This window comes from Macaca nemestrina, chromosome 7 (assembly GCF_043159975.1).
Source record: "Macaca nemestrina isolate mMacNem1 chromosome 7, mMacNem.hap1, whole genome shotgun sequence".
NCBI lineage: Eukaryota > Metazoa > Chordata > Mammalia > Primates > Cercopithecidae > Macaca > Macaca nemestrina.
This window is the reverse complement of record NC_092131.1, coordinates 864,490-877,781: the sequence shown is the minus strand read 5'-3', so window position 1 is coordinate 877,781 and position 13,292 is coordinate 864,490. Positions and strand designations below refer to the sequence as shown.

General features: G+C 42.2%; 1 long non-coding RNA gene and 2 gene segments (V, D, J or C); 1 reads left to right on the top strand and 2 right to left on the bottom strand.

Moving 5' to 3' along the window:
- Window positions 1–13,292, bottom strand: part of LOC139364041 (immunoglobulin heavy variable 4-4-like) — a 91,972-nt gene that overhangs the window by 55,845 nt on the left and 22,835 nt on the right.
- On the top strand, window positions 253–12,941 carry LOC139364046 (uncharacterized). The gene is made up of 2 exons (XR_011625238.1): window positions 253–342; window positions 673–12,941. It is a non-coding gene; the product is annotated as an uncharacterized lncRNA (long non-coding RNA).
- LOC105471463 (immunoglobulin heavy variable 1-46-like) lies at window positions 2,844–3,367 on the bottom strand. The segment is given in 2 exon segments: window positions 2,844–3,195; window positions 3,282–3,367. Coding segments are annotated over 2 exon segments (363 nt in total).

The following is a 13,292-nucleotide window of genomic DNA, read 5'->3' as shown; positions in this document are numbered from 1 at the left end:
AAGTCTGTAGAGTGGTCTGCACAGGTCAGAAATTAGAAAGTGATATATTCACAAGCTTGCAAAACTGGTAGACATTCAGCGTATTCAGCATTCAGCTCTTTCTATTTCTTCAGGAAAATAGAGGGGTTATATCTGTATGGAAAATGGGACAAGTAGTTTTCAGCTGATTCTCCTGGGGAGTTGCTGTTGAAAATCACTTAGGCGATGCTCTGACACAGGATTGTGAAGACGATGTTGATCCCCGGTGTTCGCTGTCAGCAACACGGGATGCTCAACCGTGGTGGGTGCCTTTGTTGCTGTTTTGCCCACAAGAGATTTTAGGCTGTCATGTGCTGAATGCAGGTGAGTTTTTAAACCTCAGATGAGGAAAATTCATGACCACATAGAAGATGAGAAAATTGAACACTTCATCAAGCACATTCCACTGATGAGAACTGTTTGCACAGAGAGCCAGGGATGAGCTGGGAAGAAGAAGGGGGTGGGGACGATCATCCATAGAAGGACACATCCAGCCTGCTTGAACTCCCTGTGGAAGTAGGGTTTAAATGTTTGTCCTCAGCTAATCAGGGGTATTTCAAGATCTTCACAACCTTTCAGAGAAAGAGTTTTCATGAACAAATACCCATATATTACTCAGAGTTCTATTTTTTTGTATGTATTCTTCTTTTCTAGGCAGCTCCACAGTAGGGTGTTCTCAGAATTCTCCCTGATCCTCCTTGAGTTCCTGGTGCAGCTCCTGGAGGAGAAGCCTGCATGGGGGAGGGAGCCCTCCTCATGTGCAGCCCTGAGGCTGTCCCGTCACCTCACCCGCCACTGCCCTTCAGTCACTTGGTAAACATTTGTGAGCTAATCTTCCTGAAACGTGTGGTTTTGCACAGTATATTCACAAGGTAACAAAATACTTAAGCTCTGTCTATTTCCACAGGCACATATTCCTTTCTGGAGCACAGGTGGGTCTTGAGTGTGTGGGAGTGGACAGTTAGTGAGAGGAGGTTTATGTGCATCTTGTCATCTCCCAGCGTGTATCCACCATGAGGCTGACACCCACAAGCAAGCAGATGGACTTGCTCAGCTGGAGGATGACAAATATTTTCATAACCTGTGACCTCAGTGGTGCTCTTTCCCTGCAAGGCCAATCATGGTTATCCCTCTGGCTAATGTGCAGTCAGCAAAGGTGACCACTGCCCACCTCTGTGAGGGCTCCCTCCAGGGGCCACGCACTTTGTAAAGGGAAGCTTTTGTTCCTGCCTGGGTCCCATGCATGTGTTTGCATTTGCTGCACAATCCACCTTATTCGGAACCGCCACCCAAGAGCTTACGGTGTATCTCATCCAACTCTAGGGTATTATACATTGAGTCTCTTATTGTCAGGTTTGCCAACTCTCATTAAAGGATTTTCATTATGGAATTGACCAGAACTTGCTGGCCTTTTAGAGATATGAACCTGGCTGCAATGTTGTGGAATCAGGAGGACCAGAGAGGTCCTATATACAGGAGGATATCTTTATTATTGAGTGCACTCAGACCCAGCAGACTCAACAAACAAAGACTGGGTGCAGAACAAAGACAGCACTTGACTTTTATACACGCTTCACAAAATGGGGTGGGCTAGCTTGAAGCAGGCTTAGAGTGGCACAAAAGCAGGGATACAGAGGCAGGACAAAGACAGTTAGTCACATTGTAACAGGTTCATAACTCAGGATTGCACATGACCATTGCTATGCAACCCAGATGTCTGTTATCTAGGTTTTGCTCCAAACAGCCTTGCACTGTTAACACATCTCATAACACTCACTATGGTGCCTAGACCACTGTAGTTCAGGTCTGCTCAGGCTTCTCATTATCTTCATTGTACTTCTTAGATAAAACAGAATACTTGAAGTTACTAGTTACAGAGAACAAGAATCTATAAACTCATACCGTAAAACAAAGGAAAAATTCTTTTTCTTCTCCCTGTGTTGAGGGAGTGCTGGAGGAGTCTCAGAAGCACATTAGATAATATTATTAAGACTTTTCCTGGGTCTGGGCTGTGCTTATTGCTGCCTCTGGGATAAGTCAGCCTAATACAGGAAAGCTTATTTCTCTTTAAAAATTTTTTTTTTCAATTTCCAGCCTCACTAAAAGCTTAAAAATATTATTCTCTGGGAAGGGGCATTGTAAACCAGAAGTAAGAAAAACTCCAAATTAATATATATTTTGTGGACTTTGGAAGAAAGTGCTCAAATGGTAATAGCCTCAACTCACTTTCCCTCTGACTAATATTTCTAGAAAGCCATTGAATATACCTAGGTGTTTGAAGATCATTTAGGTTTGTTATATTAGCGGATCATCAGAAAAATAAAGAACCAAGTGTCCGTGTAGATTCATCCATTGTAACTGATTTGTGCCTGTGGTGCAGGATGGTCATGGTGGAGGAGGCTGTGCCTGTGCAGGGCAGGGATTCATGGGAATTCTCACACCTTCTGTGCAATTTCTTTGCAATCCTAAAACTGCTCTAAAATAAAATTTATGGTAAGGAGTGACAGAAACATTTGAAAGACAATTTTGCCTCTTTTTAAGAATCATACTTACCCTTAACACATGATCAAATAACCTTGCTACAAATTATTTATGCATCTAATGTGAATTGTTCACAGTAGCTCCTTCATGGAATGCTTGTATCAACTTTATTGAGTGTGGCCTTTCCCACTCTGTCAATTTGGCTTATATGGTGGCTCTTGAATGGAATATCTCTCTTACAGTTAGACTGTGTTTCTATTGTTCTCAAATATATAACCCATTTTCTAAACAGTCTTAAACTGAACAACCCCTGACATTTCCTCAGCCCAGCACAGCTGAGTCCTCCCTCAGGGTTTCTGACACTCTGAGGATGTGGTTTTCACACTGTGTCTGCTGCACAGTAATACACGGCCATGTCCTCAGATCTCAGACTGCTCAGCTCCATGTAGACTGTGCTCGTGGACATGTCCGCGGTAATCGTGACTCTGCCCTGGAACTTCTGTGCGTAGCTTGTGCTACCATAACCAGGGTGGATTCCTCCCATCCACTCAAACCCTTGTCCAGGGGCCTGTCGCAGCCAGCTGATAACATAACTGGTGAAAATGTATCCAGAAGCTTTGCAGGAGACCTTCACTGAGGCCCCAGGCTTCTTCACCTCAGCCCCAGACTGCACCAGCTGCTCCTGGGAGTGGGCCCCTGCGGAGAGGACACAGTAGAGAATGACAGTCCCCTAAACTGGAAAAAAATCCCCTCCTCAGCCCTGGAACTAGTTGATCCTTTACCTGGAGCTACTGCCAGCAAGCAGAAGACCATCCAGGTCCAGTCCATGGTGAAGAGCTTTCCTCTCAGGGGCTTCTGTAGAGAAGGGATGTGGTTGCTGGGCGATGCTTTCAGGGCCCAGATGTATCCATATTTACCTCAGTAGATCTAAGGTTATTTGCATATTCATGAGACAGTTTATTTCATACCTCAAAGCCTGATCGAGGATGAGAAAGAGAAGATAGATGACCCATCTGCCACACAGGAGTGGGATGCTGATGGTCTAAGCCCTAATCCTGCTTGAGGAAATGCATGCCCTGCTCCACTGCTATTCATGGACAGGATCCTTTCACTGAAGAACAAGTCCCCACAGATTACGCTCCTCACTCTGATCCCATATTTTATTAGCGTCAAGACCATCTGATCATTTCTGGACTATAACTGTCCATGACTCTGAGCACATGCCTTCGCCCCATCATGGTCCCCTCAGGCACAAGCACAGCTCACTGCTGACTCTGAGAAACTGACTGTGGATGTTCCATGTGACTCTCCAGCAGGTTCCCCTGAGATCCGCTGGGCGCTCCTGAGACAGTGTCTCCATCACCTGCCTGGTGTCTTGATTCCCCAGGATCTTCAGCAGAAACACTCTGGGTTTACAGAATTGCCCTGAGGTGTATAATTGGAGATGATTTTCTTATGTCATGGACACGAGGAGTCAGAAGTTGAAACAGGAGTTTGGAGTTCTTTATGAACTCATGCTCCCAAAATAACTTCCAAGGAATTTATGTTTTGGATAATTATGGATTTTATATTCATCTCTGTTTATTAGAATTTTGTGAAGTATTTACAGACTTTCAGTTCGTATCCAGAGATCCTGATCTTTCCATATTGATTTCTGAGTCCTTACATTTGTGTACCTGCCACACTCAGATCTACCACTGCCCTGTCACTCACACAATGTAGGCAACATTACTTAACACTGAAATCTGAATTTTTTGTTCATAGGAATATAGTGACTCCTGCAATTCTGTATCCATTGAATTAGTAAAATCATGCCTATTCTTCATATTCTCACTATTAAGATATTTCTAATCCTAGAAGCCCAATTTAAAAAATAGTTATCACTGCCTTAAGTTATATGAATTGTTCCATTGTAGCAGGATATTTGAACGTATATCAGCAACTTGTTGAACAGTTATTTTAGATTTTTTTTTTTTCTGATGAAGGAAAACCGAGGCCTTGAGAGGAACCCTCCTCCCCAGCCTCCTGTTCTGGGGCTGGACCCGGTGCTGCATGGCTCCTGAGTGCCCCTCCTGCCCAGCCCTTACATTGCAAGGAGGTTTCTGTCAGGGCTCACAAAACATTTTCCCCAGAGTCTTTAGTCCAGCATGAAGTGACTGTGTCCTGGCTTAGAATACTTTTTCAGCGACAATATATGCCGCCAACACCATCTCTTGAAACAGTTGATTGGCCTAACTAAACCTATTGAATTCTGCAGAAAGACCCAAAGAAAAGATTCTAGGACACAGGAGGGAGCCAGTTCTCTGAAGCTCCAGATGCACTAAATCAGTGGAGACACAGTGAATACAAGAACTTGTAGGGGTTTGGGCAGGGTCGTGTTTCTTCATTAGGCTCTTGTAGTTCAGATGAAAGCCATCTCTGTATCTCCTATTCCAATAACAGACATTTTTCCTCCTTCCCAGTGTCTAGCCTGTAGAAAGTGCCTCCTGCACTGACACTAGGTCTAGGTTTATGCCATGTTTTTGTCCTAGAGAGCTAAGACAAACAGGATACAAGTGGAGACTTGGGAAGGGCATGCAGTTTGTTTTTTTTTTTTTTTTCTTTTTCCTTAGCTAGGAACCCTGCAAATGGCCCATGGTAACAGAATCGGCAGTCAATACGGGAGTTGTCTTTACAGAGTTGACGTCAGAGGCTTCAGATCGCTCTTCTGTCCTTGTCCTACTCTCTGCCAATCTCTTTCAGTTCCCCTGTTCTCCTTCTCTGATAGAGCCTGTGCACTGCCACACCTTCATCTTTAATTTGTGCATCCCGGAAGTATCATATGAAGTTACAAATGAATCTTAATAATTTAGTGCTCTTCTTTCTCTGGAAGTTGTCCTATACACAGAGTCTCCAGAGGTCAAACTGATGCTTTCCCTTTACCGGCTGGAATATTATAGGATTCTTACCCTATTGGCTAATTTAACCCATTTTCATGATAAAGGAAGCCTGCTGTGAGGGGTCTGTAATGGAGATGGACTGCCTTCCCTTACATAGATAAGGTGCTAGAAAGGTCCTTCCCCTGGATCTTCTATCTGGAGCAGTTTCTGTGTGTATTTCTCACAGTTTATGTCTCTTGATGACTTAGCCATGAAATAATCGCAATTCTCATACAAAAAACCTGGAGGTCACTGGAGCAAAAACCACAACAGTGTGGGGTGAGGGGTCTCCAGGATTTTGCACCCTCATACGGTCAGACATGCCCTCTTTGTTTATGTAGCTCAGATTTACATATAATAAACCCCACAGCCAGGTGTATCTGAATTGCCACATACCCATTTAAACTCACTGGAGCAGCAGCTGAGTGTAATCATCACACTGAACTCAGAGAAACCTGGGCCCAATACACTGTTTCTTGTAGCTCAGAGAAGCATCATTGATTCACTTGAGTGGACATTTCTTCCCTGAAACAGCCTCACTACCAACTATACTAAAGAGTTGCTATGGAGCCGCTGTGTGGTTGGATTTCTTCCCGTCGGCCTGGCATGCAGGGTGTTTGGAATAATGTAGACCTTTAAACTTAGATGCTAATAATTCCCACTGTTATTGAAATGGCTGGCAGCCCCCAATCCTGTTTCTCCCCTCCACTCACCTGAATATATCCAAGAACCCCACGAACCTCAGGACTCTCTTTTTCATGGATGACTCTGAGGATTGTCAATCTGCTCAGTGCCACAATCAGAGGCATCCAATGGAGGATTCTCAGTCCACTGATACGTTGAGCCCATAACATAGGACACTTATACAAGAGTGGCCACATCATGTCAGTGCCAATCAACATTTAATTCAAGGGGCACGATTTTCAGTGCATTGAAGTTTAAAAGTTTCATAATTCTTACGAGAGGCACAAACTGAATGGTTTGCAGAAGAAATAAGCTCATGGTTAGAAGAAAGCTGACTGCCCCCAAGAAGAGTCTAAGTAAAGCACCTGAAACATGATGTTCTGAAACCTTGTGAAAATTCATTTCCCGGAGTGAAAAACAGGAAAGTAATTCTCAAATCATTGGAAGAAACCTTTTCAGAAATTTTATCAATGCAGCAGTCAAATTCCAGTAAGTCAATCCTTGGGTTTCTGTTTCACAACTCAAGAAGGAATAAAGAAATCTACATAATTGGAAGGCTACTCCAACAGAGGGAATTTTGACCTATTTAGTTAATAGACCAGTATTCACTCAAAGACACTCTCCTATGGGATCTTCAACTTAAGCAGATCTCCCTAACCTGGAAAACTTTTCTCACTTATTTTTCTCTAGACATCCGTAAAAGCTAAAACACATCTTGTATATTTGTGCATGAGTGATCTATAGAAGTACTTTCCATATTAATGAAAGTTTATGGAAACATGAGAGCTTCATCACTTATTGTGAACTCACACTTCACTGGTTTCCAAAATTCTCCACCTATGTGATGAGGCAATGGGTGCCTCTGAGAATACACTGATTTTTGGACTGAACATGTTCTCCACTCCTCACTTGACTGCATGGTTCCTCGCTCATACAGATGTGTCTATGACTGAAAACCCAACACTGATATCCAGCAGATTTTCCTCTTATGAGATTCATATTCTTTCTTTCTTTCTTTTTTCTTTCTTTCTTTCTCTTTCTTTTTCTTTCTTTCTTTCTTCTTTCTCTGCATGTCTCTATCTCTCTATTTTTCTCTGTCATTACTATTTATTAATGAATCATCCTGAATCCTGCCAAAAGACTCCATCTCACATTCTGCAAATATTCTGACTCAAAGATAATTAGGGGAAAACTCATCTTTGGCCAAGGTGGGAAAACTTTCTAGACTTCCTCTAGATTTATTAGAGCCTCATATGAAGAGCCATGATAAAACATTATCTGTTTTTGGATTATACCTCAAATCTAAAACTGCTCTTCATAGTGGTTATGACATTCTATATTCTCACAATTACCACAATGCAAAACGGTGTGGTGGCTTCTAAATAAATTAAAACAAAAATACCATATGACCAGTGATCCAGCTTATGGAAATATACCCAAAGGAGATGAAATTACCACCTTGTGAAGATACCTGCTCTCCTATGCTTATTGCAGTGCTATTCACAACAGCCAAGATATGAAAACTAAGTGTCCGTCGATGGACAAATGGATAAAGACAATGTGGTATTTGTACACAATGTAACATTATTATGCCTTATAAAATAAGGAAATGCTGCCATTTTCCACAAGACAGATGGATTCCCACCACCACTAGCAATGTATTTTATCCAATGCAGCCCCTCCCTGAGAACTAGCAGATCCAGGTCCAGTAGTAAGGACTGGTTGTGATGGAGTGGCCAGAAAGAGTGCAGGTGAGGCTGAGCATCAATGTGAGGTCTTCATGTCCAGGGCTGACTCCTGCAGCTGCTCCTGGGACAGGGCATGTGAGTACATGGAGAATCCATCCCTGTCAGTCACATGTACCTGCACTCACCACATAGACCCACGTCTGACATCTGAGACACTCACGCTGGGGAGCTGTCACTAGGCACAAGAGAAGATACAATAATGCCATCTTCTTCATGAACACAACTCTGCATTCCCCAGATACCTCAGCCCTGCTTGAGGGGACACCTGTTAGCTTCCACAGTCCAAAAGCATTTCATACCCTGGAGCCTAAAGAATACTTTGGATGTGGCAAAGCCTTGTACTTATAAGAGAGAGGGACAGAGGTCAGACTCCCCGTGGACTTGAATATGATTTATTGCTGTCTGTTTATTTTCAGATTGACATGAAACCCTTCCTTGCCAAAAACTACACCCATGACAGTTCAGAAAATTTGCTGTATTTCTGGTTTCCCACCTGTGACATTTGAACTTCTGTATCAAGTGAGCAATGTGCATACCTTACAGGAACAATTGCAAAATAACTCTCTAAGTCATACACAATTGCGACCCTGTCCTTACTGCCAAATATCTTCTGGAAAGTTTTAAGTAAAAATAAATCATAAATTGCAACCTTAAATTACAAGTAGCATAATGTTCACAAACTCAGGAACTCCCTTTGCCAAAGGTACCTCCACTAGAACTTACAACCCATGGTCTCCTTCCTCAAGGACACACACATTATGACCCTATGACTTGATTCATCAAAAGCCCACGTGTTTTCCATTTTACCTTCAATATTATACTCTGATTCATCACAGGCCGATACAGCAAAGTATTACAGGGGATTAACGTGGTATGCGGAAACATTCAACAGGATGTTAAAAATGCCTTCCCATCACATCTTCCTAAATAGCTTCTTTACTGCTGTCGACTTGGAAATTCTTTGTTTTAGCAGAGACATCAGAGAAAAACAGCCTCATATATTGTAAAGGGGCTAATTACCATTAAAAACAAATGCAGCAGTGACTAGGATGTCAATCCACAGGTTTCTGAAGTGAAAATGAGGTGAGTTACATAAGTTGTTTTGAGAGGATTTTCCCGTGCTTGTAAAATCAATACCAAGGTTGTCATCAGTATAGGGTTAAACAGTGATCTGCTGGGAAGATGTCCTTGTAGTCGTGATTTTTTGTAAGGTTGTAGTGACTTCTATCCCAGGTTGTGGTTAAGCAGAATCCATTTATGGTAGTTCTTGTTATCAGGAGTATGTGTATGAGAAACTTCCTTCATGGTCATTCCTAGTTCCATTTTTCAGGGCGTTAACACGAGTGGCTCCATTTTTATTCTGAAAACTTTCACACACTCTTTCTAATACTACTGGTGAAGAAGGTGACTCTGTGGTAGTTTGCACAGGACAGGATAAATTTCACATCCACATCCCATTTTGTCCACACAAGCTCATCCCCTTCACTACTCTTGGCCACTTGCATTCCCAGGTGAGTCTCCACACAACACACTGCAGGGTGCTGAGCAATGGGAGAGAAGAAAGTCCCATCAGCCTCTCCCACGTGGACGCAGGAGCCACAGCCTGAGCCACACCTGAGCTGCAGGGAATGGACTTGAGGCCTTCAGCTTTGACAGCATGAACTACATCCCCACTTTATAGGCAACAGGAACAGTACAAGGAAAAGCAAGAACAACAATAACAAATAAAAAGAAATAGAATGGACTAAGAGCAAAAGGGGCTCCAGAGCAGTGCTGATACTGATTTGCATACTTTAGCGTCAGGAAAAGGGTCAGACGTGAAACCTGTGAGGTTCTACATGACACTGACCATGATCTAGACTCTCTATTGGCTGTGATCAAAATTCCTAAAGACTGTTTTAGTCAGAGAGGTTTCTGTCCTGAGTCTGATTGGAGAAGACTTACCAGGCACCCCTGAGATTCCTCAGGATTCTGATCCTGGTGACCATGGTTGAGGACTTTTCATCTCTGTAAGCATCAATCTGCATTTTGTGCGTATGGGAATAGGTTCTCATATTAAAATAATCATTTAAAAATATGTAGAGATGACACTGGTAAGCACAGAATTCTGAACTTAAAGAGATTCCCTAGAGAAACGGTAAAAAGATGAAGTCCCACATCCTGACAGGAAATCAGCCTCAGTGTGCACCTGCCTCTGGGGCTGGTGCTAATCAGTGACTCCTGAGCGCCCCCTGCAGCTTATTTCCTCCAGCATCCGTGCAGGGAGGTTTGTGTCTGGGCTCACATTGATTTCCCCTCACTGTGTCTCTTGCACAGTAATACACAGCCGTGTCCTCGGCTCTCAGGCTGTCCATTTGAAGATACAAGGAGTTCTTGGCGTTGTCTCTGGAGATGGTGAATCTGCCCTTCACGGCGTCTGCATAGTATGTGTCACCACCAGGACCAATAGCTGATACCCACTCCAGACCCTTCCCTGGAGCCTGGTGAACCCACTGCATAGCATAGCTACTGAAGGTGAATCCAGAGGCTGCACAGGACAGTCTCAGGGACCCCCCAGGCTGAACCAAGCCTCCCCCAGACTCCACCAGTTGCGCCTCACACTGGACACCTGCAAACACAGAGACACCATGATCAGAAATTGCCACACATATCCACTGTTTCTGTCATTCACGTCCACTCACACTCAATGTCTCTAGTTCTCCATGAATCACCTTCTAATATGGCAACAAGGAAAATCCAGCTCAGCACAAACTCCATGGTGAGTCCTGTGTGTTCAGTCCTGATCACTGAATGAAAACACCTGGGAATCCCAAGGCTGGGGCTCCTCTCCCAGAGCTGCGGTGTCAGGGCTGGGCTGGTTTTCATCAGCAGAGGGAGGGACCTATTTGCATATCTCCTACTATATAGCAAGCTCTGGGGTTGGACACCTGAGGAGAGGGCAGGTCCCAGAGCAGATGAGAGCATCCTTTGAGATTTTTATGGCAATGATTGCATTTGGGAAAAATCTGTCTTATTGTGATATTGTTCTGTGTAAACATTTAACAACTATCATACTTTTTGTTATTTTTACCTATGTGTATAAATTATGTTATTTAGGAATCAGTGTATTCTTTATTTACAGATGTAAAAGTGAACCCACACATGGAGGGTCTAGGTATGTGTCTAAGGGCTTACATCTGGCATCAGTGAGTCCTAGTATCTGGGCCTATGCTCCTCACAGCTGGCCTCAATTGCTCTCTGAACCAACTCTTGGACAGAGTTGCTGCATTTACCAAAACTACAGAGATACCTAGTGGTCACACAGATACATTTTTGGTGTATCTGACACTTAACAAATCTACTTGTTCCTTCCTATCATCCCTCTTTTGTCTAAAGTTTCAGTTGTTTACTTGTAATAAATTTTACAAGTTTGAACTGACAGATGATAAAATTCACATATTTAACCTGTGCAATAGTAATCTCTGAAAAGAAAATCTGTTTTCAAGATGACAAGTCAACTCCCCTCAGCATTCCTCTTGATCTTTTATTTTTATTATTCTCCTTCCCTTTTTCTACCATTTCTTTATAAACTACTGATGTTTTCACATTTCTTTGGACTAGTTTTTATTTTCTATAATTTATAAGAATAAAATAATATAGTATATACTCATATATTTGGCTTATTTTTATCAATAGAAATACTAAGAATTAAACCATTTTATGCTGTGTTTATTTTTCATAAATAATGGGGAGCATTTCAGCAAACAAATGTAGCATAGTTTGTTTTTCTATTAAGATACTAATTGATATTTGATTTTTTCATTACACTGGGTCTTACTAATAAATCTGCTACTCAATTTGGTAATGTACAAAAATGATAAATTATATATAAATTTTATAAATATATTTATGTTTGCAACAACAATAACAGATAAACAGAAGAATGACATATTTGGCAACTTTTCTTTAATAATTCAGATAACTGAAGTTATGAGATAAGAAATGAACCTGTAAACCAAGGAGTATCTGAGACTAATCTCAATAGATTTAGGAAGTTCATTTTTCCAGGATTAAGGACATGCCTGTGACACAGCCTCAGGGAGTCCTGACATATGTGCCCAAGGTTGTGGGGCACAGCTTGGTTTTATACAATTTAGGGAGACATGAGACATTAATTAATACATGTAAGATATATGTTGATTTAGTTCAAAAAGGCAGGACAAACTGAAGTTGGGGGGAGAGTTTCTAGGTCATAGGTAGGTATGAGACAAATGATTCTATTCTTTTGAGTTTTTGATTAGCGTTTAACTGAATGTACAATTTACAGGAATAGTCACATAAAGCTTAGTCTGGTTTAGGGAAACAATAGAGCAAAGGGAGCAATCAGATGCGCATTTGACTTACGTGAGCAGAAAAAACACTCTGTCTGTCCTTGGTCCACAAGGATTTTCCTTGTGGTCAAATTTTGAAGGAGGTGTGTAGCTTTTAAAAACGTGAGCACCTGTCATTTTAGGGAAAGAATGGGAGGTGGGTTTGCCCCAAACCATTTTTAGCTTGACTTTTCCCTTTGGCTTAGTGATATGGGGCACCCAAAGATTTATTTTCCTTTCACAATCAAGGAAACCTTGGGAGAAACAAGTTCTTGTAGAGACAAACAAAGCCATAGTGTCAGGTAAACTGAGGCCGAGGCTGCCATATGAAATGTAGCCTCTTACAAGATAAAGCTACAAACATGTGTTGGGAGCCTTTTATTTATTTCTTATTATTCCTTGTGAACAAACTGTAACCTACCTGAATAGGTGGACAAGATTGAAAACCTAACTTAGGAGTGTGCACCTGTAACTATAGCTGAGACTTGGCCAATTCCAGCAGTCACAGCTCAACCACTCATACACTCTCGAGTGTGCAAACTTTTTAAATGAGACAAACATCATCCTGTAACCAACCCAGCTGTTTCTGTTCCTCACTTCTGATGTCTCGACATCATTTTCAAAAATCTATAAATCTTTCTCCACCACGTGGCTGCCCTGAAGACTCTTTGAATGTGCTGTAACTCTGGTGGCTGCCTAATTCACGAATCATGCATTGCTCAATTAAACTCCTTTAAACTTAATTTGGCTTAAGGTTTTCTTTTGTCAGCATTCCTATCCAATCGAATCCCTTTGTCATAGAATGGGGACAGTCAGAAAAATCTTCCTTTCCCAAAGTGTCTGTCTGAGAGAGAAGGTAAGCCCATACTTCTGAACTGCATTCAGACCCACCCCCCTCATCAGCACTACAGAACTAAGGATTCACCCTGCAGGGGATCACCCCAGAGGTACTGGTGGAGCCCTAGAGGAAATGGGATAAAAACTGAGGTTCTCACCAAAGTTTCATCGAAATTCACCTCCTCTCTGTTGTGGAATCAAATCCTTAATCTGCAGGGCATGGCAGCAGATCTAGAAGGTGATGAAAACAGTGGAGA